Source organism: Arachis ipaensis, chromosome B8 (assembly GCF_059453495.1).
Source record: "Arachis ipaensis isolate K30076 ecotype BB chromosome B8, ASM5945349v1, whole genome shotgun sequence".
In the NCBI taxonomy this organism is placed as follows: domain Eukaryota; kingdom Viridiplantae; phylum Streptophyta; class Magnoliopsida; order Fabales; family Fabaceae; genus Arachis; species Arachis ipaensis.
Window position 1 is genome coordinate 131399148 of NC_142443.1, and position 25969 is coordinate 131425116.

Sequence of the window (25969 nt, forward strand, 5' to 3'; positions counted from 1 at the left end):
TGCAAATATAGAAAAATATTTCCTCTAATACTATATTTTTTTCTTCTAAATTGAACCACACCTCAATCACTTGATGTGGACTTAAAACAATAAAAAATATTTCGATTTTCTTACTTCAAATCCAGCTGAGGGATTTGTCTTCTCAGTCGGAGATATTTTCAATTTCCATTTTCCTTCTATGCTACATGTAATCAATTGATTCTTAATTTCGTTTCTCTTTTTATTTGTGCTCCGAACTCTTGTAGAAAAACCTGCAGCCTTCGCATAATCTTTGTAGAATTTTGCAGCATCTTCAAGGGTGTTAAAGGTCATCCCAAGCTTGGATACAAACTGCTCATCAACACCACAGATTTGCTGCAAAATACACCCAAAATACACCATATTAAAATAAGCATAAATTATAGAATGCAAATACAACTATAAAACCATTATAAAAAATAATAAAAATCAAATTCATGAATTATCAATAAACAAAAACTAAAGCAATTCAATTAAAACAATAAGACAATTCACCCTCAATGAGATGAAATGTCATAAACTGTAAATACACCCAAACTTTCCTGAAATACACCAAAATATTCTTGATTTACACCCCTGATATAAAATGCAGAAAATTCATCAGAATTAGTACATTAGATTCAATTCAAACAAGAAACAATGAACAGCAAATTTCACAGACAAGGTTCACATATTATTCAGTTACATAATCATAAACTACTAATTGGATTCAAATTCAGATTCAATTATTAATTGGAATTAAATCACACCTCAGAAACTTCATTGAATTTAAATTTAAAATCTACTTCGTTCTGGTTCAGTTGATAATCTGAAGTTGAATCATCCATTATCTTCAAAACGATTTCAGAACTTGATTTTAGAAACAATGGAAACGAAAAAAACGAAGAAAGAGAACAGAGAGAAAACTTATGTAAACAGCGAAGGAAAAGGGAGAGAGAAACGCACGAAAGAGATCGAAGAGAGAAGGTAAGAAAACGCAAAAGAAATTCAAAAAAGGAAACGAAATCTTTTCAAAAAAAGAAGTTATATATTCGCGCGTTAATTGATTAGAAAATCTGTTAAGGAGGCGCGTGAAACATACGTGTCATAAGAGGCGCGTTCTAGGAATTAGGAATTTTCAGGACTTGTATATCTTGTATAATGAAAAACTTGTATGTAGAGATTAATTCTTACTTTTACATGAGATAAGAAAAACGTTAGGGTTGAATACTAAATATACTATATCTACTCTTTTATTATAATTAATTAACAAGGCAAAAAAATGAGCTTTGTAGACTTAATACAAATATCTTTTTCATCGATGTAAGGCTCATTAAAGACTTTTTGGCCCAACAAGAAAAAGAACAAATAAAAATCACACGTCCAATGGGGACTCGAACTCTCAATTGCCTGATTAGAAGTCAAACACCTTCAAGTCCAAAAAAAAAAAGAGAAGTCAAACACCTTATACAGTAGGCCATGGGCGCTTTTCGATGCTTGCTTTCATGAAATATTTATGAGAGTAATTGACATAAAATGTTTTCACATAATATAACACGTGTGATATTTACACTTATTATGTTAAGTGATTTAATAAAATATGTCTAATTATTTAGTAATTTTTATCTGTTATTTTTATGTGAATACTCACTAATATTTAGTAATTTTATTCAATAATATAATTTGGATAATAAAAATTTAGTTGCGCCCTAAATATATAAGTGTACTAGATAAACATCTTTTAAAATATGAGAGTTAATAAAGTAATAAAATAAAAAATTAATCACTCTTAAATTAAAATAATAAAATTTATATATGATAAAAATTATAAATTTAATGATAATTAATCACTTATTTTATCATTTTATTTATTTTTTTTTTTACAAATTTAAGTGTAATAACCTCTCATTTTACTAATTTTATCACCCTTTTTTTTTGCTTTCTTTACTTTGGTCAAACAGTCTTGATATTTTTATTGGACTCTTAAGGGGGAGGGTTTTACATGGTCCAGAGAATTTATTTTTTACGTACAAATCACATCCGTTCTTTTGTATGATTATTCACGCAATTAATATAAAAAAAAGGACAAGTTATCGAAATAAATTATTTGAAAAATAATATTATCATAATACAACATATGAATAATGAAGATGCAAATACAACTTTTATAATTCTATAGAAATACGGGAGAGATATAGCGAATTAGAGATTGCACGTAAACTGTTAGAAGGTACAACGATTTACGTTAAAACACGTGCAAGTAGAAACCGCTATATCCTATAGTAATTTCTGAAAGAGCTGAACAAAGAAGAAACCGCGGCACTCCTACAGCAATTTCTTCGCATATATCATTTCAATTCAATCTATATCTTTTATTTGATCATCATATTATCCTATATACTATATAAAATATATTATTATCATTATTCTATAATATCATCACTATTATATAATAAATTTATATTATTTATTTTATCCCTTTTTTTATACATTATTCATGTTCCAATTTAATATATTCTTAGTTTTGTGTTTCTTTCTTCTTTTTGATAATCATTTTATTATATATCATAAAAAGTATTTCAAGTATTATAGTAATTTTAATTATTAATCTCAATTATAATATATATAATATATAATTAAAACCAATAGTTAAAATTACTAAAATGATTAAAACATCAGAGTACTCAAAATATTTTTTATATAGTAATATAATATATCAATATATATACAAATTATTTCGTATGGTTTTAGACTTAGTTTCTCTTCAATGCATGATTTATTTTATCCGAAAGAATTTATAAAATTTAAGGAATATTTTTTTAAGAGTATATAAAGAATAGCTTTTTGAGTTTTTGTTCGAATATTCTTTTAATTATCTTACCTATATAAAGAATTTATAAATATTTATTTTAAGAGTATATGATAAGATTATTATTATTATAATAAACATGTTTTAGTTTTTTTTAATAAATACAAAATATATTAGAAACTTAAATTTTGTACATTGAAGTACATGCTGGCTAAACCTTTTTTATAAATGCAACTAATATTTTGATTTCAATCAAATGAAAAATTTTATAATTAATGAAAATTCAATTGAGGCATTTGAATTTTTTAGTATTTGAAATTTTGTGAAATTTAGAAATATATACCTTATTTGTTTGTTTTTTTTTATTGTAATTTATGTTCATTTATCTTATTCAAATAATAACGTTGTTGTATACAAATATTAAAGTTGATCTAGAAAAAATATATTTTTAAATTTAATTAAATTTAAAAAAAAATAAAACTTGTGCAATATAATGAAATTATAAATTCTTTTTATTGGTGTATGTTATATATATGGTAGTATTAATTATAGAGGCACATGTAAACCGTTAGCGGAATGTCACGATTTTCTCATTGTTGTATTTGTGAAAAAACCGCTACAAAGGCACCGCAGTTTCTTTTTTGTTCAGCAACTGCTATAGGATGTCCGCTATACCCCTCTCACGATTTCTATAGTTGCGTCTTCATTGTTCAAATGTTGTATTTTGGTAATATTGGTTTTCAAACAATTTATTTCGATAACTTGTCCTAAAAAATAGTTATTTTTGCACGTGTAATAATTTAATTTTCTTATTTCGATCGCCTATTTTATTTAGTTTTGAACACCCCTATTTACTATTATTTAAATTTTTTAAAAGAAATTAAAAGTCTTAAAATTTCAATCAATTGTTTGACGAACTCAAAAAATGCCTTGTAAATGTTGTGATAAACACAAAGGATATGGATGCCCATTAATATCATGGGTGACTCGTATTCATGTTACCAAGAAAGAATTTACATTTAATGAAGGTTGAAAATATGAACCCTATACATATATAAATAGGGGATATGATACGAGATAATACACAGAGCAATATTAACAACAAATATTCTCTCTCTCTTTCTTATACAATAAAACACTTCTTTACTTTCTCTCTTCGTATACTACGAATATAATATTAATATATTATCTTTATAGTAGTATAATAATATTGGTAAATACTGATAGTAGTATTTTTCTATTTATACTTTATTTTATTACCTCTTCCTTATTTATTTATTTAGTTATTTTATAACACGTTATCAACACGAAACTCTAACGATATTTTAGGAAGACTTCAGGTAACAAATTTTTATTATATCGAAGTTCTTTCATCTTGAATATAATGCTTTTGATATATCTGGAAACAATTATTTATCATGGATACTATATGCTAAAGTCCATCTTGATTCAATGGATTTTGGAGATACCATTAAGGCTGAAAATAATACATCCCAGAAGGATAAAGCCAAAATTATGATTTTCCTTCATCGTCATCTTGACGTATGATTAAAAAATGAATATCTCACATTAAAAGATCCTGCAGATCTGTGGAAAGGCCTTAAAGAAAGGTATAATCATCAAAAGACGGTGATATTTCCTCAAACCCGATATGTTATAGAAAACTTTCTCGACCTTTCATGCCTCGAATGTGCTCCTGCAGTAGCAATCGAGAAAAAAGGATTTAAAAAATATTCTGAGTTAATTTCTTGATTTCTTGTTGCTGAACGCAACAATGAGTTGCTCTTAAGAAATCATGAAGCGCGCCTAGCTGGGGCCGCCCCATTTCCTGAAGCAAATGCGGCAACTTATAACCCCAGAAGAGGTAAATGACAAGATTTTGATAACAAGAAAAATTATGGAAGGAAAAGAAATTATGTTCACAAGAAAGGATCTCACCAGAAGTGGGATAAAGAAAGAAATATTGGGCAAAATAAATCAACAGAAGATAAGTGTTTCCGTTGTGGTGGAAAGGGTCATTGGTCATGTACCTGTCGTACCCTAAGGCACCTAGTCGATCTTTACCAGGCATCTTTGAAAAAGGATGACAAAGGAAATGAATCAAATGTTGTTTCAAATGATGCTGAAAATTCCACCACTCATTATGATGTATCTGACTTCTTTAAGGATTCTGAAAAAAATATTGGCTATTTGATCAATGATGGAATAGTTTGATATGTGTATGTGTTTGTTAAGTATTCACGTGAATAATTTTACTGTGCATGTACTTCCACTCATTTTATTATTATTATCATTTGTCTTTGAAGAAAAATGGCAAGGACATATTCTGAAGATATTTGTCTTGCGGATAGTGCAAGTTCGCACACTATTCTTAACAGTGATATATATTTTACCAATCTTGTGCCAAAAGAAGAATATGTTAATACTATTATTGGCTCAAGCAATGTGATAGAAGGCTTCAGAAGAGCTATAATTTTATTTTCTGGAGGAACAAAATTTATAATAAATAATGCACTATTATCTACCAAGTCTTTGAGGAACTTGTTTAGTTTCAAAGATATTCGCCGAAATGGATATCATATTGAAACAATGAATGAGGAAAATCATGAGTATTTATGTATTACAACTCATGATTTAAATAAAAAGGTTATATTAGAAAAGTTACCCTCACTTTCATCTGGGTTGTATTATACCAAGATTAGTGCAATTGAATCACATGCCATTGTAAACCAGAAGTTTACTAGCACAAATGAATTCATAACTTGGCATGACCGATTGGGTCATCCGGAAACAACCATGATGCAGAGAATTATTGAAAACTCCCATGAACATTTACTAAAGAACCAGAAGATTCTTAAAACTAGTGAATTTTGTTGTGCTGCATGTTCTCAGGGAAAGTTAATTTTAAGGCCATCACCAGTAAAGATTGGATTTGAGTCCCTTGAATTACTAGAAAGGATTCAAGGAGATATATGTGGACCTATTCATCCATCGTGTAGATCTTTTAGATATTTTATGGTCCTAATAGACGTATCTTTGAGATTGTCACATGTGTGCTTATTATCTTCTTGCAACCTGGCGTCTGCGAGATTACTGGCTCAAATTATTCGATTAAAAGCACAATTCCCAGAAAATCCAATCAAAGCAATTCGTCTTAATAATTCTGGTGAATTTACTTTCCAAGCTTTTGATACTTATTGTATGGCTAATGGAATAAGTGTTGAACATCCAGTAGCTTATGTTCACACACAAAATGGGTTAGCAGAATCACTTATTAAACGCCTCCAATTAATTGCTAGACCTTTACTTATGAGAACAAATCTCCCAACCTCGGTTTGGGGGCATGCTATTTTACATGCCGCAACACTTATTTGTTTGAGGCCAACGAGTTACCATAAATTCTCTCTTATGCAATTAACTTTTGGCCAGCAGCCAAATGTTTCCCATTTAAGAATATTTGGGTGTGCGATATATGTTCCCATTACACCACCTAATCGCACCAAAATGGAACCCCAAAAAAAATTGGGAAAATATATTGGATATGACTCTCCCTCTATAGTGAGGTATCTTGAGATACAAACTAGAGATGTATTTAAAGCCCGATTTGCAGATTGTCATTTTGATGAATCAAAATTTTCAACATTAGGAGGGAGAGAATAAGTTTCCTGAAAAGGAACTTAATTGGAATGCATCATCGTTGATGCATTTAGATCCTCGATCAGAGCAATGTGAACTAGAAGTTTAAAAGATTATACATTTGCAGAGAATAGCAAATGAATTGCCTGATGCATTTTCCGATACAAAGAGGATAACCAAATCTTATATACCAGCGAAAAATACCCCAATTCGAATTGATGTCCCAGTAGGACAAGTAGCCACTGAAGCAAATTCACGCCAGAAGCGTGGCAGGCCTGTCGGTTCCAAAAACAAAAATCCTCAAAAGCGAAAAGAGGTGAATACTATTCCTGTTGAAAAAGACATAGTAAAGACACCTGCAGTTGTCCAAAATTCTGATATAGTTTTAACGCCAGAAGACATTCAGATACCTGAAATTTGTGAAAATGACGAGATTTCGATAAATTATGTCTTTATCCGAGAAAAATGGGACTGAAATAAGACAATTGTCAATGAAATATTTGCATATAATGTGACATTAAATATCATGCATGAAAGTAAGGATCTTGAACCAAGATCAGTCGAAGAATGTCGACAAAGAAATGATTGGCCAAAATGGGGAGAAGCCATGAAGGCTGAATTAGACTCACTTGCAGAACGTGAAGTCTTTGGGCTTGTAGTCCGTACACCAGAAGATGTAAAACATGTTGGATACCGATAGGTATTTGTGAGAAAACGAAATGAGAAAAATGAAATTGTGTGCTATAAAGCCCGACTTGTGGCACAAGGTTTTTTACAAAGGCCCGGTATCGATTATGAAGAAACGTATTCCCCTGTAGTGGATGCGATAACATTGCGTTATTTGGTCAGTTTATCTACATATCATAAACTGCATATGCATTTAATGAATGTGGTAACAACCTACTTATACGGCTCATTAGATCGGGATATCTATATGAAAAGTCCCTGAAGGACTAAAGATATCTAAATCATCCAATGAATATTCACAAGGGTTATACTCAGTCAAATTGCAAAGATCTTTATATGGTCTGAAGCAATCTAGACGAATGTGGTATAATCGTCATACTGAGTATCTGGCCAAAAGTGAATTCAAGAATGATGATATCTGTCCATATGTTTTCATAAAGAAATCTGCATCTGAATTTATTATAATTGTTGTGTACATTGATGATTTAAATATCATTGGGACTCCTGAAGAGATTCCAACAATTATAAAAACTCTAAAAGAAGAGTTTGAGATGAAAGATCTTGGAAGAACTAAATTTTGTCTCGGCCTGCAGATCGAACATATAAAAAATGGGATCTTTATTCATCAAACAACATACACAGAGAAAATCTTGAAAAGATTTTATATGGATAAGTCACATCCCTTGAGTACCCCAATGATCGTAAGATCTTTGGATGTGGAAAATGATCAATTCCATCTTCCATCCTAAAGAAGAAAATGAAGATATCCTTGATCCTGAAGTACCATATCTTAGTGCCATTGGAGCGCTAATGTATCTTGCAAATAATACACGACCTGATATATCATTTGCTGTGAATTTACAAGCAAGATATAGTTTCTCTCCAACCAGAAGATATTGGAGTGGAATCAAACAGATCTTTCGATATCTTCATGGAACGGTTGATATAGGATTGTTTTATCCCTATTGATCCAAATCACAATTAGTTGGCTATGCAGATGTTGGATACTTGTCTGATCCACACAAAGGAAGATCTCAAACAGGATACCTGTTCACATATGGTGGTACAGCTATATCATAGAGGTCCACGAAATAGACGATAATAACAACCTCCTCTAATCATGCTGAAATACTAGCAATACATGAAGCTAGTCGCAAGTGTTTTCCAATATATTATGTCATCATGTGGACTGATTGATCATAAGATAGCTCCAACTATCTTGTTTGAAAATAATACAGCATGCATTGCTCAAGGCGGATACATCAAAGGTGATAGAACAAAGTATATTTCTCCCAAATTCTTCTTCACTCATGATCTTCAAAATCAAGGGACAATTGATATCAAACAGATCCGCTCAAGTGACAATCTAGCAAATTTATTCACAAAGTCACTCCCAAAATTCTCATTTGAAAGATTGGTGTATGAGATTGGGATGCGTCGATTTCGAGACATTAAATGATGTTGATAAGACGGGAAGATTGTACTCTTTTTCCCTTGGTCAAGTTTTTTTTCCCATTGGATTTTTCTTGACAAAGTTTTTAATGAGGCAGTCCCCATCACAAAGGATATTGTACTCTTTTTCCTTCACTAAGGTTTTTTTTCTATTGGATTTTTTTTAGTAAGGTTTTAACGAGACAATAATCCTAAATAGTCATACAAGGGGGAGTGTTGTGATAAACACAGGATATAGATGCCCATTAATATCATAGGTGACTTAGTATTCATGTTACCAAGAAAAAATTTACATTTAATGAAGGTTGAAAATATGAATCCTATACATGTATAAATGGGGATATGATACCAGACAATACACACAGCAATATTAACAACAAATATTCTCTCTCTCTTTCTTATACAATAAAGTACTTCTTTACTTTCTCTATTCGTATTGTCACAGTAAATTTTAGAAGGTTAAATTTAACAGTGTTTGTAGAGTTTTCTAGAGTATTTGAGAATGCTCTAGATGGTTCTGGAACGTTCTAGAATGTCCTAGAAGTTCCTGGAATATCCTAGAAGGTTCTAGAAGACTCTAGAAGATCATAGAGTATTCTAGAAGAGTGTAGATGTATATAGAAGTATAAAGAGTGGTATGGAATAATCTAGAAACAATTGAAAAGTTGTGGTAGGATAGATATTTGTAAAGAAAGTTCTGGAGGATTAATCTGGACCGTTGATTAGATTTGATCTTAACCATCCATTGAGGAGGTGGATGGCTATAAATAGGAGATAAGAGTTAGTGTAAGGTGTGTGAATCATTTGTAACCACACTTAAGCAATAAAGTGTTCTTCCACCAAAGCTTCCTTTCTCTTGTGTTCTCTTGTATTCTTAGCCTTCTTGCTAAGTATTGAGGGTTAGGCTGACTTGGTCTTAGCTCAAGAGGTTGAGTAAGTCCGAGTGCCGGCACGGTAGCGTTGGAGTGTGTCCAAGGCCGTGACAATTTGGTATCTGAGCAAGGTTCGAGAGGGAGCACAAGTCGCTTGTGGGTATGGCTTCTAGTATCACCATGGAGCATGTTGAGTCTCAAAGGGGAAGGGATACTATTCCTTCTCAATGGGGAGGCAAGAAGGGCCGTTCTTCAAGTGAGCCTAGAGGTAAGGACTCTAACTTCTTAGAAGAAAGAGTTTCTATGTTGGAAAATGTTCTATCCTCTATGGATGAGCGGTTCCAAAGGATAGAACATGACAAGGAGACCCTCGAGGCTCACGTGTTAGGAGAACTAGATGCTTTCAAAGAAAGCATGCTCCAAATCGAAGAGAAGCTTGAGAATTCCTTGAAGCTATTTGAGGAAGTTCGAGTTTGGTTCGAGGAGGCGAAATCTCGACCAACCATTATAAGGGAGACGACAAAGATTGATCTCCCCAAGCCAAAGGAGTTCAAGGGCGTAAGGGACGCTCGCGAGGTGGAGAACTTCCTATGGCAAATGGAGAGGTACTTCGAAGGCCAAGGGGTGGTCGAAGAAGCAATAAAGGTACGCACTGCAGCTCTCTACCTTTCTGATAATGCTACTTTGTGGTGGAGGAGAAAGTGCGTAGATATGGAAAAGGGTACTTGCAACATAGTCACATGGGAAGATTTCAAAAGGGAATTGAAAAGACAATTCTTTCCTGAGAATGTGGTTTATGAAGCAAGGAAGAAGTTGAGGGAGTTGAAGCACAAGAGTACGATTAGCGACTACGTAAAGGACTTTACTACTCTCACGCTTCAAATCCCCAACTTAGCATCAGAGGATGCATTGTTCTTCTTCATTGATGGACTCCAACCTTGGGCAAAGCAAGAACTACAAAGAAGGAATGTTAAGGATGTCGATGAGGCCATCGTGGTGGCCGAATCACTCACTGAGTATCATAGGGGAGACTCTAAACCCAAGTCTTCCTCCAAGCCTAGTTCTGCTAAAGGTGGGGGAGACAAGGGGAAGAGTTTCTCAACCAAGAAGGAAGGAAAATACTCTTCAAAGAAAGAGTACGAAGAAAAGAAGAAGGCTTTCGTGCCCAAAGGAGGATGCTTCGTGTGCAAGGGACCACACCAAATGAAGGATTGTCCCAAGCTAGGGACTTTGGCATCTATCGCCGAGGAACGAGAAGCTCAAACTCAAGTAACTGAGTGTGTTGGATCTATCCAACACATAAATGCTGTGAAGAGCAAAGAGGCAAGCACTGTAGAAAAGAAAGGCTTGATGTATGTCAAAGCCTTTATCAATGAAAAACCTGTCATGGCTATGATCGACATTGGTGCTACACACAACTTCATCACGCCTGATGAAGCAAGGAGGCTTGGGTTGAAGATCACCGAAAAGAATGGTTGGTTCAAACCCGTAAATACCAAGGGTGAACCCCTTAAGGGAGTAGCAAAAGGGGTTGAGATGACTCTTGGTTCTTGGAAGGGCCTTGTAGATTTCTCAGTAGCACCCATGGATGATTTTAAAATAGTCATCGGGCTCGATTTGCAAAGGAAGGCAAATATAATACCTATGCCATACTACGACGTAGTATGTGTCATGGAGAAAGGGTCTCCATGCATGATCCCTACAGTCTCTAAAGTTGGAGGACCACCGATACTCTCTGCTATGCAACTCAAGAAAGGGTTCAAGAAGGGAGAGATTACATATTTGGCTCTATTACAAGAGGAGTCAACATCTGAAAGAGAAGACGTCCCTCCCAAAATCAAGGAAGTCCTTGAAGAAAATAAGGATGTGATGCCTCCCGAGTTGCCAAAACAACTACCCCCTAGGAGGAAGGTGGACCACAAGATTGAATTGGAGTCAGGAGCAAAGCCGCCCGCCTCAACACCTTATAGGATGGCACCGCCAGAACTTGAGGAGTTGAAGAAGCAACTCAAGGATTTGCTAGATGCTGGGTTCATCCGTCCATCGAAGGCACCTTATGGCGCACCAGTCTTATTCCAAAAGAAGCATGATGGTTCATTGAGGCTATGCATCGACTATCGAGCACTTAACAAGGTAACCATCAAGAACAAATACCCCATTCCTTTGATAGCCGATTTGTTTGATCAACTTGGTAGAGCCAAGTGGTTCTCAAAGCTAGATTTGAGGTCAGGATATCACCAAGTGAGAATTGCCGATGGTGATGAGCCTAAGACCACGTGTGTCACGAGGTATGGATCGTATGAGTGGTTGGTGATGCCTTTTGGCTTGACCAACGCTCCTGCGACCTTCTGTACCTTGATGAATGAGATCTTTCGACCTTACCTTGATCGGTTTGTAGTGGTCTACTTGGATGACATTGTTGTCTATAGCAATACTTTGGAGGAACATGTAGAACACTTACAAACCGTGTTCAAGATCTTGCGAGAGAATAACCTATATGTGAAGAAGGAAAAGTGTTCCTTTGCAAGGGACGAAGTCCACTTCTTGGGACACATCATTAAGGGTGGAACTCTCTGCATGGATCAAGGAAAGGTGAAGGCTATCAAAGAGTGGGAGCCGCCAAACAAGGTATCTGAATTGAGGTCATTCCTTGGGTTGGCTAATTACTATCGGAGGTTTATCAAGGGATACTCCACTAAGGCTGCACCATTAACTGATCTTCTCAAGAAGAATCACTCTTGGGAATGGTCAAAGGAGTGTCAAAAGGCCTTTGATGAGTTGAAGGCTGCTATCACAGAAAGACCAGTACTAGCACTACCCGACTACTCAAAGGTATTTGAAGTCCACACTGATGCTTCTGACTACGCTATTGGAGGAGTTCTGATGCAAGAAGGACATCCTATTGCCTTTGAGAGTCGCAAGTTGAATGATACAGAGAGGCGATACACTGTCCAAGAGAAGGAGATGACTGCGGTGGTGCATTGTCTGAGAACTTGGCGTCACTACTTGCTTGGTTCACACTTCATCGTCAAGACAGACAATGTGGCTACAAGCTACTTCCAAACTCAAAAGAAGTTAAGCCCCAAACAAGCTAGGTGGCAAGACTTCTTGGCTGAGTTTGATTTCGAATTCGAATACAAGTCAGGCAAGACTAATGTGGTAGCAGATGCGTTGAGTCGCAAGGCTGAGTTGGCGGCCATTTCTATGGTTGAAGGAGATATTGTGCATACCATCAAGGAAGGGTTGCATCACGATCCATTAGCCAAGAAGTTGGTGGAGTTGGCTAGAGAAGGTAAGACCAAAAGATTTTGGCTAGAAAACGACCTTCTCTACACTAAAGGGAGAAGACTATACGTCCCTAAATGGAAAAATCTAAGAAGAAAATTAGTGAGAGAATGCCACGACACCAAGTGGGCTGGTCACCAAGGTCAGCGAAGGACCTTGGCACTCATTGAATCTTCTTATTATTGGCCCCAAATGAGAGATGAAGTGGAGAGCTATGTGAAGACTTGTCTTGTGTGCCAACAAGATAAGATTGAAAATAAGACACCAAGTGGGTTGTTGGAACATCTGCCTTCTTCGGAGCGACCATGGGAAAGTGTCTCTCTAGATTTCATCTCTGCCTTACCAAAGTCCGAGGGGTTTGGATCTATTCTTGTGGTAGTAGATCGATTTTCGAAGTATGCTACCTTTATACCCGCCCCTACTGATTGCACTGCAGAAGAGGCAGCACGACTATTCTTCAAGAATGTGGTGAAATATTGGGGATTGCCTAAAAGCATCATTAGTGATCGAGATCCACGCTTCACAGGACGACTATGGACAGAGTTGTTCAAACTCCTTGGGTCAGAGCTTCATTTTTCAACAAGCTTCCATCCTCAAACCGATGGGCAGACTGAGAGAGTGAATGCCTTACTCGAGTGTTACTTGAGGCATTTTGTAAGCGCTAATCAGAAAGATTGGACAAAACTCCTCGACATTGCTCAGTTCTCATACAATTTGCAAAGGAGTGAGTCTACAGGAAAGAGTCCGTTCGAGATTGTGACTGGACAACAGCCGCTTACGCCTCACTCTCTTTCTTCCTCTTACTCAGGGAAGAGCCCTGGAGCCTATCATATGATTAAGTCATGGGAAGAACAAGCAGATGTTACTCGTTCTTACCTCGACAAAGCTGCAAAGAGGATGAAGAAATGGGCAGATAAGAAGAGGAGGCATGCAAGCTATCAAGTGGGAGGTAATGATTAAACTTCTGCCACAACAATTCAAAGCCTTTCGCAAGGTTCATAAGGGTTTAATCCGCAAATACGAAGGACCATTTGAGATCATTGGACGTGTTGGGGAGGTTGCTTATAAAGTACAACTCCCTCCCTCTATGAAGATTCACCCGGTCTTCCATGTGAGTATGCTTAAACCATATCATGAAGACCAAGATGAACCGAGTAGAGGTAACTCGAGTCGTGCTCCACCCGTGGTAATTAGATCATTTGATAAAGAAATTGAAGAGATCCTAGCTAATCGCATCGTGCGACGAAGAGGGGTGCCACCAAGTATCCAATACTTGATCAAGTGGAAAGGACTCCCGATAACCGAAGCTAGCTGGGAAACTCGCGAAGATCTGTGGCAATTCCAAGAACACCTAGAGCGCTATCATGAACAGAACGCGACGAGGACGTCTGCGCATTAGGTGGGAGAGAATGTCACAGTAAATTTTAGAAGGTTAAATTTAACAATGTTTGTAGAGTTTTCTAGAGTATTTGAGAATGCTCTAGATGGTTCTGGAACGTTCTAGAATGTCCTAGAAGTTCCTGGAATATCCTAGAAGGTTCTAGAAGACTCTAGAAGATCATAGAGTATTCTAGAAGAGTGTAGATGTATATAGAAGTATAAAGAGTGGTATGGAATAATCTAGAAACAATTGGAAAGTTGTGGTAGGATAGATATTTGTAAAGAAGGTTCTGGAGGATTAATCTGGACCGTTGATTAGATTTGATCTTAACCATCCATTGAGGAGGTGGATGGCTATAAATAGGAAATAAGAGTTAGTGTAAGGTGTGTGAATCATTTGTAACCACACTTAAGCAATAAAGTGTTCTTCCACCAAAGCTTCCTTTCTCTTGTGTTCTCTTGTATTCTTAGCCTTCTTGCTAAGTATTGAGGGTTAGGCTGACTTGGTCTTAGCTCAAGAGGTTGAGTAAGTCCGAGTGCCAGTACGGTAGCGTTGGAGTGTGTCCAAGGCCGTGACAGTATACTACTAATATAATATTAATATATTATCTATATAGTAATATAATAGTATTGGTAAATACTGATAGTAGTATTTTTCTATTTATACTTTATTTTATTACCTCTTCTTTATTTATTTATTTAGTTATTTTATAATAGTAAATGAATAGTCGACCTCATTTTCAAGGTTAATTAGTCCTGGCTAAAGCCTATTAGGTTAATTAGTCCTGGCTAAAACCACTGACCGTAATGAATAATAATATTGAGCCATCAACAATATAGGATGTTGGGGAGCTGCTGGAATTTAAGCTACTGCTGATTAGGATCACGAATAACATACCACTAATGCTTTCATAAGTGAAATAATAAAGCCTTTAGAAGTTAGAACAATAGCAAGTGAAATCATCATAGAAAGACCCGTAACACATAGATATCTCGTATCATGAATATTTTATTGTGTTTTTTTATTGAATAGGAGAGACAAAACCATTCAAAATATAAAAATTTTAATGTACATAAATATATTTCTGCACATTTTCGTCAAAAATCCGAGATTTATAGCCAGATAGGGCAAGTATGCACTTAATTAATTCCAAGTTCCAACTATTTTAACATAACAAACAAAAAGAATTTTCCTAAGAAATGTGAAACTCTACTTAAGGATTGAAATCTCATGCAACGTAGGACATCTCTTTTTAATGCTTAACTAACAAATGTCCTAGGTAGCATATATATAATCTGCAGCAATAACTAAGGAACTGTAATTCACAAACACAGATGAAATTCAACCATAAGCATATCATCATGCACTCGAATTATTCCTGAGATTACTAAACCCAAACCAAAACCTGGGAAAATATAATGGACTCCAGCTAGCAAATATTGCACGACCCTTTTTGGTTCTGGGAGGGGGAAGGGTAGCAGATCTTTACCTTATGTACCATTTTGACATTATCGCAACCACCGTCTATCTAACCTGGAAAATGTTGCAGGTTAACAGAACAATTCCAACCATTGATAATATAAAAATTATTGCTGAAAAGGATGTTATGTAAAATAGTCGACATCTCTATATCTAATTTTCTTTTAAAAGTCTTATATCCATAGATTTGACAAGCAGAAGCTACTACTACCAGAACTATTCTTCATAAAAATCATCAAATCCAACCAATACCGCACTAAGAAAATTTCAATGTACTATTATATTCAACCACGCCTTCGGTATCCCTTCATTATTCACCAGAAGATTTGATCCCTTGATATCCCAGTACATCACACCCCTAGCATGACAATGTCCGAGAATCGACAACAACTGCTTCATATAACACTTAATCTGCAGACCAAAAATAACCTCCTCTGTCAAATTCAAATTTTGCTGTGATCTCCGTTAACTATCATTCATTCATCTAGATTTAGAAATAACACAAACAATAAATCTCATGACATATATAATTAAATAAGCCAGAGAAACAAATCACCAAAAAACAAATGAGAAAGAGCATAATTTGTTGAATAAACTAAATGAATTCTAAGATAATTAGACAACAGCAACATCTCCTTCCCCACAAGACCCTACCATATCTTGGCATTCACCCTTTAAGTGTCAACAGGCCCCTACTGTAACCTTGGCTTTCAATCTTCCTTTAACCATAGCTTTGAAATAATGATTCAATAACTAATAGCATTTTAACCAAAAGAAATTCTAAAACCAAGGAAAAAAAGCTCAAAATTTTTACAAAGAAAAAGACTATCAAAGGCTTAAAAAGAGCAAAAGTGTCAACTGCGTTGGAAATTTGGAATCACATATTTTTCTCTATCAATAAAGGCTTATATAAATTATAATCAACATGGTACCAATAATTTATGAAATTTAAAAATTATACAGAAACGAATTTGAATGTTTGCCGATCATATATCATTTTATAAATGCCACAATAAAATTAGGAAAAGATCAAGACATCAACAAAGGTAAAATCTATCTCAAATTCCAAACACCTTATGTGAAAATTCTTAACTTAAAAAAAAAAGTAAAAATATAAAATTCAGAAAAGTAAAATATTAAAATATCAAAAAGAAAGAAGAGTGAAAGAAAGAGAAAGAGGAATAAGCCACAAGTTAAATAGATACATCACTTATTCCTCTTGACTCATATGCTCTTATTGATTCATCTATTATCTTTGACTAAAACTTGATATTTTCTCAATTTTGTGAATGAAAAAGATTATAACCTAAAAAAGTACAAAATGATTATATGAACATTGAAATCCTACTAACATGTCTAACATTATTTAATAGCGGAATAAACACATCAGTATTCAAAATCTGATCGCCAATGAAAAACAAGTAATCATAGCAGAGGGAACAACAATAAAACAAAGCATACATGAACAGGTTGAAGTTAGTCATTCTTGTTCGAATGCTGTTGTTGGGTTGCTTGGATTCGTCCCACCAGCTAGCTTGGGCTCTTTCCTTGGAGAGATGCAATCTGTAACGTAATTTTGTTCTCAAGTCTTAAGAATAACAAGTCTTTTAAAAAATAAAGAAAATTTATTCACCAAATCCCTAACAATGTTTTTGATGGATATAATTTAATGGTAACTCTTACAGAATAACAAGAAGCATGCTGACAAAAGCAACATTATACCTTGGGAATATGGATGTTTGCGAGGCATTCCCTTTCTGAGGGAGAAAAGAAAGGAGGTGTAGAGCACTTGAACAACGCGGTCATCTAAGAAATAAGGCCTCGTATCTAAGACTCGATTCACGAGTACACGCACAGATAAGAACCTTTGCTGCTCCTCCTCTTGTACCAACCTTAATTCAACTACTAAAATGCAAAAGGATGGAATGCCTTCTGCGAGACCAGAGATGGTAACACATACTTTGTTGTTGCCAAGGTCAACCAAGTTGAGATTGGAGGAAAAATCATCAAAGAAGGATGGTTGGATCGCCTCACACAACTCATCAAGGCATTGCTGGCGAAGAATGCAATAATCTTTATTATCCACCAGCAAAGCGTGTATGTCATATTTCACACCACGTATGGGAAGACCCTTCAGCTTCCATGTCAGCACCACACTGCCATCGCCTACATCCCCAAGGGACCGCACACGCAGGAAAAGATCATAACCAGGAAGAGAAAATGTGCGCTCCAGTTTAATCCATGCTTTAGGTTGGGGATCGTAGAGATATGCAATTCCTGGTGCGGACAGGCGATGCAAAAAGAATTTATCATTTAGCACAAAACAAAGAGGAGAATTATAATTATCAGAGTTGACTTCGGTTGGAGGAGCGGGCGCGGAATGCCAGTTCGGGGGACGGGGATTGGGACATAAAACCCATAACCCCGTCTTTCTTCCTAACAGTGGTACCGCACCAAGCTCCAACAAGTAAACGTCATCTTTAATGTTTGCAAGGAAAAGGAAGTCTTCGGTCGGTAGCGGAGGGATTGCGCCCGTCTCTACTGCCTCAGATATGCCCAACGTGTTGCCGCCGACATAGGAGATTTGGTAGATCTTGGTTCCAGACTCGGTTTGCTTACCGACTAAGAAAATTTTCGAGTCGAAAATAAAGTGATCCAACATGCAGGACTCTGGAAGATTCAAACAGAAATCAAACGGAGCCTGCTCAAGATGGGATTTCCAATCCCTATCCTCATTCTTCCCCAATTTTTCTAACTTCTCAAAGCGGATGCCAAAGATGTAGTCGTTTGTAACCATCCACAGGCATGCTCCTGTTTCCGCCGACTCCATCATCAAAAACCAATTCAAGAAAAAAAAAAAAAGTCAACAAATAACGAAAATATTTAGGATTTCTTTTAAATAAAATAAAAATTTATTATTTTCTTAAATCCAATTTTTTAATTTTAACCCGGCGAATTTCAACCAAATTTTTAAAATCCAATTCAATTCTGTTACGTTATCAATAGTATTTTTGTCAATTTCTACCAAGAACAACTCTTGTTTATGACTGTGTTTAATGAAAGTGTCTTTGTGAATGTGTCTAATAAAAATATTTTTTTTATAATTGTATTTAATAGAAGTGTCTTTATATATATATTTTTGGATGTGTCTCCTTATACATGTGTTTAAAATATAATAATTAATTATTTTTAACAATAAGTTGGCAGACAAGAAATTGGTACCCTATACTTTTCCAATCCAATTTTATAAACCATTATCATCATCTCTAAACAATATATAGGTCTCCAAACAGTACATAGGAGTATATAAAAATACACAAACAACAAGCATGACTTTTTCAATATGGCCGAGCTAATGACAACCATTATTATGGTTTCCAAAAATATACAGGTACATAGGAATAAGCTATATATAACAAGGATTTTTTTTTTAATTTAAATCACTATTTTCTTAAAAAAAATACGACTTATTCCTGTTTACCTTTGTGTACTTCTATGTATTCTGAAAACAATGATAATAGTTACCATTGATAACCATCTAACTTTTTTTTCTTCACCTAATCTCATATTTATGAAAAAAGCATATTAAAATTTATAAAGAATAAAAACAGCTCAACATCCAAGAAACAAGAATAGACTCATTCAAATTTAGTTACTATGTAATAGTTTTTTTTATCCCAAAATCAGATAATTCCATTCATGAAATGAAAGAAACATATAAGTGTCCATATATGGGACAAATAAAAGAAATGGGGGATTCCCAACGCTCTACTATAGAGGTAACATCATATAATAATCTAATAAGAGAGATAAAAAAGTAAAGTGCTCATCAATTAAGAAGTGGGAATTTGTTAAAACTCTTCCTGCAGCTTCAAAACCGACTCCATTATCTCTTCTACACTAGTTAATACATTATCAAAGATGAACTTGTTCCTAGCCTTCCATAAGGACCAGCTCAAAATTACCATCATCATTCTCTGAGAGGAGCTATTAGGTTGGGTACGCAAGACTCCCATTCTCAAGTTCCACTCAACATAGAAATCAAAGTCTTCGGTGCTCCTTCTAGTAGCTAGTAAGTCCATTTTTTTTTACCAAATTTCCTTTGATTCTACACAATGGAAGATGCAATGATTGATTGTTTCTAGAAATTGTAGGCATTTTCGGCAGATAGGTTGAATCGATGGGATGCGATGATAAAGCTTTTGTAGCACAAGAAGCTTTTCATGGAAGCCCCTCCAGAGAAAAATCTTAATCTTTCCTGAGATTTTCAGCTTTCACAGTTCTCGCCACAAATTTTGTTGTCTCATAATCTCTGGGCAAAATTCAATGGGAGGAAGCGAGAACCCATAAGCCACACAGTACTCAGTACTCACTTCATACAAACCACTTTTATTAAGGGCCCAATAAATTTTATCTTCTCCACCCCCTAATTGTTGTTGCTAGCACAGGCTGACTAGTGTCCTCAGAAAAAATACTTCTAATTAAAGTTTGATTCTACTGACCATTAGAAAGTATTAAGTCTTTGACCATCAATAGTAGTTGATTTTGTAGATTAGAAGTTTCAGATGAAGAAACAACATAAGGATGTGGAGGTGCAAGCCAAGGATCATTGAAGATTTGGATACTGGATCCATCACCAACTCACCAAACCAACCCCTTTTCAACAACCTTACGCCCTTCCAATATACTACGCCACCCCCACGAAGGTACGGTTTCAATCTCTGCATTCATTATAGAACTGTATCGAAAATATTTATTTTTGAGGAGTCTAGATAGGAGTGATTGTGGCTGAGAGACAACTTTCCAATATTATTTTGCTAATAGCGCCAAATCTGAGCCACTAGGTCCTTAAAACCTAGTCCACCTTCCAATTTCGGTCTTGTCATAGTATCCCAACTAACCCATGCCATTTTTTGCTCTGTACCTTTTTGACCCACCAAAATCGAGAGTATATTGTGAATCTCCCTAATTAAAGTGTCAGGAAGACGAAAACATGATAATGAATAAATTGGGATAGCCTCCCCAATAGATTTGATTAGAACATGCCTGCCTGCAGAGAAGAGAAGTTTTCTTTTCCACCCTTCAACTCGCTTCCTCACCTTGTTCTTGATTTCTCTGAAGGTGGCCCCTTTTTTTTATTTTTGGACTGTAGATGGAAGACCCAAATATTTATCCTGTGCACCAATTTGATCAATTTTCAATTTTCAAGCCAGTAGTAATCGAGCAGTGGGAGGAGTATTATTACTAAAGAATAGAACTGATTTATGCAAATTAACTTTTTGGCTATTGAACCCCTTGTATGACTGGAGAAGATTGAGAATATTTTTACAACTGTTTTTCTGACGCTTTGCAAAAAAAGATTGAATCATCCACAAATAATAAATGATTAACAGTAGGACATCTTTGGTTGATCTGAATATCTTCAATGAGATCGTTTTGCTCTGCCTTGTTTAGCAAAAAGGATAATCCTTCTGCACAGAAAAGAAAAAGATATGGAGATAGAGGGTCTCCTTGATGGATACCTCTATTTGGTTTAAAAAAATCAAAAGGTTGACCTTCAACAACGATAGAGTAAGAAACTATAGTCACCACCTCCTGTATCCAACCAATCCACCAAGATTCAAATCCCAGCTTCTCCAAAATGAATCAAAGAAAATGTCACTCAACATGATAATAGGCTTTGTTCATATCCAATTTAACAATCATTTCACTCGATAGGCCCCTCTTCTTTGTCTTTAGATAGTGCATACATTCATGAGCGACTAGGACATTGTCTGAAATCAATCTACCCTTAATGAAGGCACTTTGATTAGGGCTGATCAGCGAAGTCATAAATTTCTGTAGCCGATGGACTAGTACTTTAGAAATAATCTTTATACACAACTGAGGAAAGGTTGATGGGTCTAACCTGTGCCATATCCTTTGCATCAGAAATCTTAGGAATGAGACAGATTTGTGTATGGTTGAAACTCTTTAGTAGTCTACCACTGACAAAGAAATTGAAGACAACCTTAAAAATATCCTCCCCTACTAAACTCCAGTAGAAATGAAAGAATTTAGCCATAAATCCATCATTACCAGGGGCGCTCTGGGGGTGAACACTAAAGAGCGCATACTTTACCTCATCAAAACTGACCGGTCTAGTTAATTTTCTGTTCATGGTTGCTGAAACTTTGGTTTCAAAATCTTCGAATGCATGTGCTGGATTAGCTTGGTTAATCGATGTGAAGATATCCTTGAAGTATGTTTCAGCTACTTGTGCAATTTTCTCACAGATGGTAGCATACGTACCATCATTCTTTTCCAGTTTCCAAATTTTATTTCTCCGGATTCTGGATTGGAATGATTGGTGAAAGAAACTTGTATTTATGTCCCTTTCTTTTAGCCACTTTATACAAGATTTCTCCTTCCAATAGCTTCCCTCCCTAAAGTAAGCATCCTCAAGTTTATTTTTCAAGGCTTCAACCTGTTCTCCCCCTGTAATATCCTCCTCTCTGAGAATTTCAAGTTTAAATGTGAGTTCACCAATGTTCTTCTTCGAATTAGATTTGTTCTGCTGCTGCCATTGAACAATATAGTGCCTACGATGCTTCAATTTTTGAGTCAAAACAAACATTGCTGAGCCATCGACCCATTCCTTCCAAGATTCAGTGATAATTACCCGAATTTCTTCTAAACCACACTATCTCTCCTAAAACTTAAACCTCCGATTAGATTTTTCTATGACCGGATTTGTACCAAGGAGGATAGGTGCATGATCTGAACCGTTTTCTGCGAGTTGAGACAGCGAGGCTGATGGAAAACAATCCATCCACTCACCGTTTGCAAGTGCATGGTCAAGCCGCTCCCTGATTTGGTCCTGCCCTCGTTGCCTATTAGTCTAGGTGAATCTTCTCCCAATCATACCCAAGTCTTTCAGTCCACCACCATCAATAAAATTCACAAATTCAAAAAACCAATCTCTCTCTCTCTCTCTCTCTCTCTCTCTCTCTATATATATATATATATATATAATTTTAACCCCCCTCCTTCCTTCTCATCGAGACTCACTATAGCATTAAAATCACTCATAATTATAACTTTTCCAAAGAAACCTTGTACAAAAGAGGAAAGCTCTGTGTATTGGGTAGACCAAATCCCATCCAAGCTATTTAAATGTACCCTAATCAACCCCCAAGAACAGTTCAAAGCATGATCTGTAGTCGATGGACTAGTACTTTAGAAATAATCTTATACACAACTGAGGAAAGGTTGATGGGTCTAACCTGTGTCATATCCTTTGCATCATAGATCTTAGGAATGAGACAGATTTGTGTATGGTTGAAACTCTTTAGTAGTCTACCACTGACAAAGAAATTGAAGACAACCTTAAAAATATCCTCCCCTACTAAACTCCAGTAGAAATGAAAGAATTTAGCCGTAAATCCATCATCACCAGGGGCGCTCTGGGGGTGAACACTAAAGAGCGCATGTTTTACCTCATCAAAACTGACCGGTCTAGTTAATTTTCTGTTCATGGTTGCTGAAACTTTGGTTTCAAAATCTTCGAATGCATGTGCTGGATTAGCTTGGTTAATCGATGTGAAGATATCCTTGAAGTATGTTTCAGCTACTTGTGCAATTTCCTCACAGATGGTAGCATACGTACCATCATTATTTTCCAGTTTCCAAATTTTATTTCTCCGGATTCTGGATTGGAATGATTGGTGAAAGAAACTTGTATTTATGTCCCTTTCTTTTAGCCACTTTATACAAGATTTCTCCTTCCAATAGCTTCCCTCCCTAAAGTAAGCATCCTCAAGTTTATTTTCCAAGGCTTCAACCTGTTCTCCCCCTGTAATATCTTCCTCTCTGAGAATTTCAAGTTTAAATGTGAGTTCACCAATGTTCTTCTTCGAATTAGATTTGTTCTGCTGCTGCCATTGAATAATACAGTGCCTACGATGCTTCAATTTTTGAGTCAAAACAAACATTGCTGAGCCATCGACCCATTCCTTCCAAGCTTCAGTGATAATTACCCGAATTTCTTCTAAACCACACTATCTCTCCTAAAACTTAAACTTCCGATTAGATTTTTCTATGACCGGATTTGTACCAAGGAAGATAGGCGCATGATCTGAACCATTTTCTGCGAGTTGAGACAGCGAGGCTGATGGAAAACAATCCATCCACTCACTGTTTGCAAGTGCACGGTCAAGCCGCTCCCTGATTTGGTCCTGCCCTCGTTGCCTATTAGTCTAGGTGAACCTTCTCCCAATCATACCCAAGTCTTTCAGTCCACCACCATCAATAAAATTTACAAATTCAAAAAACCAATCTCTCTCTCTCTCTCTCTATATATATATATAGATATAATTTTAACCCCCCTCCTTCCTTCTCATCGAGACTCACTATAGCATTAAAATCACTCATAATTATAACTTTTCCAAAGAAACCTTGTACAAAAGAGGAAAGCTCTGTGTATTGGGTAGACCGAATCCCATCCAAACTATTTAAATGTACCCCAATCAACCGCCAAGAATAGTTCAAAGCATGATCAGTTACCTTGGCAGCTATGAAAAACTCTTTTTCAGCAAGAATCTCAACCGTTGTGCCCTCCTTCCATGCTAAAGCCAATCCACCAGATGTACCTGTCGGACTAACAATCCAGCAATCCATAAAATGGCAAGATCTCAACTTACTTTTTACCAGACGAGATTGGTTTTTTGTTTCACATAGAAATACAATCTCGGGGGAGTGGGATTGACGCATCCCTTTAATAAGGTTATGAACTGTTAGGGGTCTTTCCAAACCGTGACAATTCCATGAAAGAACTCTCATGGCGAATTAAAGGAAATGAATAAAGAAGGGAATAAAGAAAGGATTAAAGAAAGGAATTGACAAAATCAAACATTGACCTAGATGGCACAAAAATTCTGTTTTGGGAAAAACCCTAGCAGAGCGAGTTGAAGGAGTATGTACTCCTCACGTGAAAAAACCTAAACAGCGTTGGATAAGTTAGATTAGGCTACTCTATGAACCTCATATTACTATCTAATAGTTTTCTGTTACCAAACTTTAACTATAAAATAGCAGTACATTGTTCTCTCTATGTTACACACTTAATAGAATATACAAATACTCAGTCTATGTCACTCTCTTTTTCTCTCTGTTCCTGATTTTCTATTTCTCTCTAGAACCTTCATTGCTTGGTTCTTCATCATATTCATTCTTCTTGAATATTCTTGATATGGTATTAGGAGCCCTTAGGTTAAACCATGGCTATGATCCTGTCTAATGCTTCTACAACCAAATACCTTCTACCAGTAATTATTGATAAACTTGATGACAATAATTTTGTTACATGGAAACAAGTTGCGATTGTTACGGTTGAAAGTCAGAGTCTTGAAGGTCATTTCAAGAAGGAAAACATACCTACTAAAATGGTAGATTCTGGAGATGCTACAAAGCCATCACAAACTGAATCTGAAACCTATAAGGAGTGGAAGCTCCAAGATAAGTCACTGATTACATGGCTTATAGCTTCAATATCAACAAGCTTCAAGAACAAAGTTGTGCACTGTAAGTACTTCTATCAAATGTGGGATACCATCATTGAATATTTTACTGCATCGTCAAGAGCAAGAATTCAAACTCTTCGATCTTAATTGAGATCAGTAAGGCTTACAACTATAGTTGCGGATTATCTCTCCAACATTCGTCAAATTGTAGATTCTCTAATTGCTTTAGATTCTCCAGTCTCTCAAGATGAACATGTTCAAACAATTCTTGATGGAGTCACTGAGGAGTATCAAGGATTTATTGGTACTGTCATGGCAAAAATGGGCAAATTCACAGTGGTTAAAACAGAATCTTATTTGGTGGCATATGAAAACATGTTAAATCGGTTCAAGAAACCTTCTCAATCGATTCCTTTAGCTAATCTATCACAATCTTCAAATGCAAATAATCAAAATTTTCAAAGAAACAATAATTTTAGAGGAAGAGGAAGAGGAGGTAGGTTCATAAGAGGAGGAAGGTCCAATAATTCCTCATCAAGATTGTTCTGCCAAATCTGCAATAGACCCGGACATGCTGCATGGAGCTGCTATTACAGGTTTGACCCACAATTTTCATCACCAAATGCATCCAATTTCACATAATCAACTCAACCACTTGCACCACCTCCCTCTTTTCATCAGCCAAGAGCCTTCTTCTCAGCACCACCTTCTATCCATGAATCCTCTTGGTATCCTGATAGTGGTGCTAGCCATTATGTATCTGCAGACAACAATAATCTCCTTTAAGCTGCTGAGAGTCAAACAAGCTCAAATCAACTCTATATAGGTAATGGTCAAGGTATCCAAATTACTAACTCAGGTTCCTCATATC

The 25969-nt window shown here is 35.8% G+C and overlaps 1 protein-coding gene across 1 annotated transcript in view; it reads right to left on the reverse strand.

The window, feature by feature from the left end:
- The window catches only part of LOC107614158 (uncharacterized), a 36650-nt gene extending 18219 nt beyond the window's left edge, over positions 1-18431 (reverse strand). Inside the window, exon 1 of the mRNA XM_088495822.1 lies at positions 17321-18431. Within this exon, the coding sequence (XP_088351948.1) occupies positions 17321-18431 (1111 nt within the window). The remainder of the gene's footprint in view (positions 1-17320) is intronic.
- Between the last annotated feature and the right edge of the window lie 7538 nt (positions 18432-25969).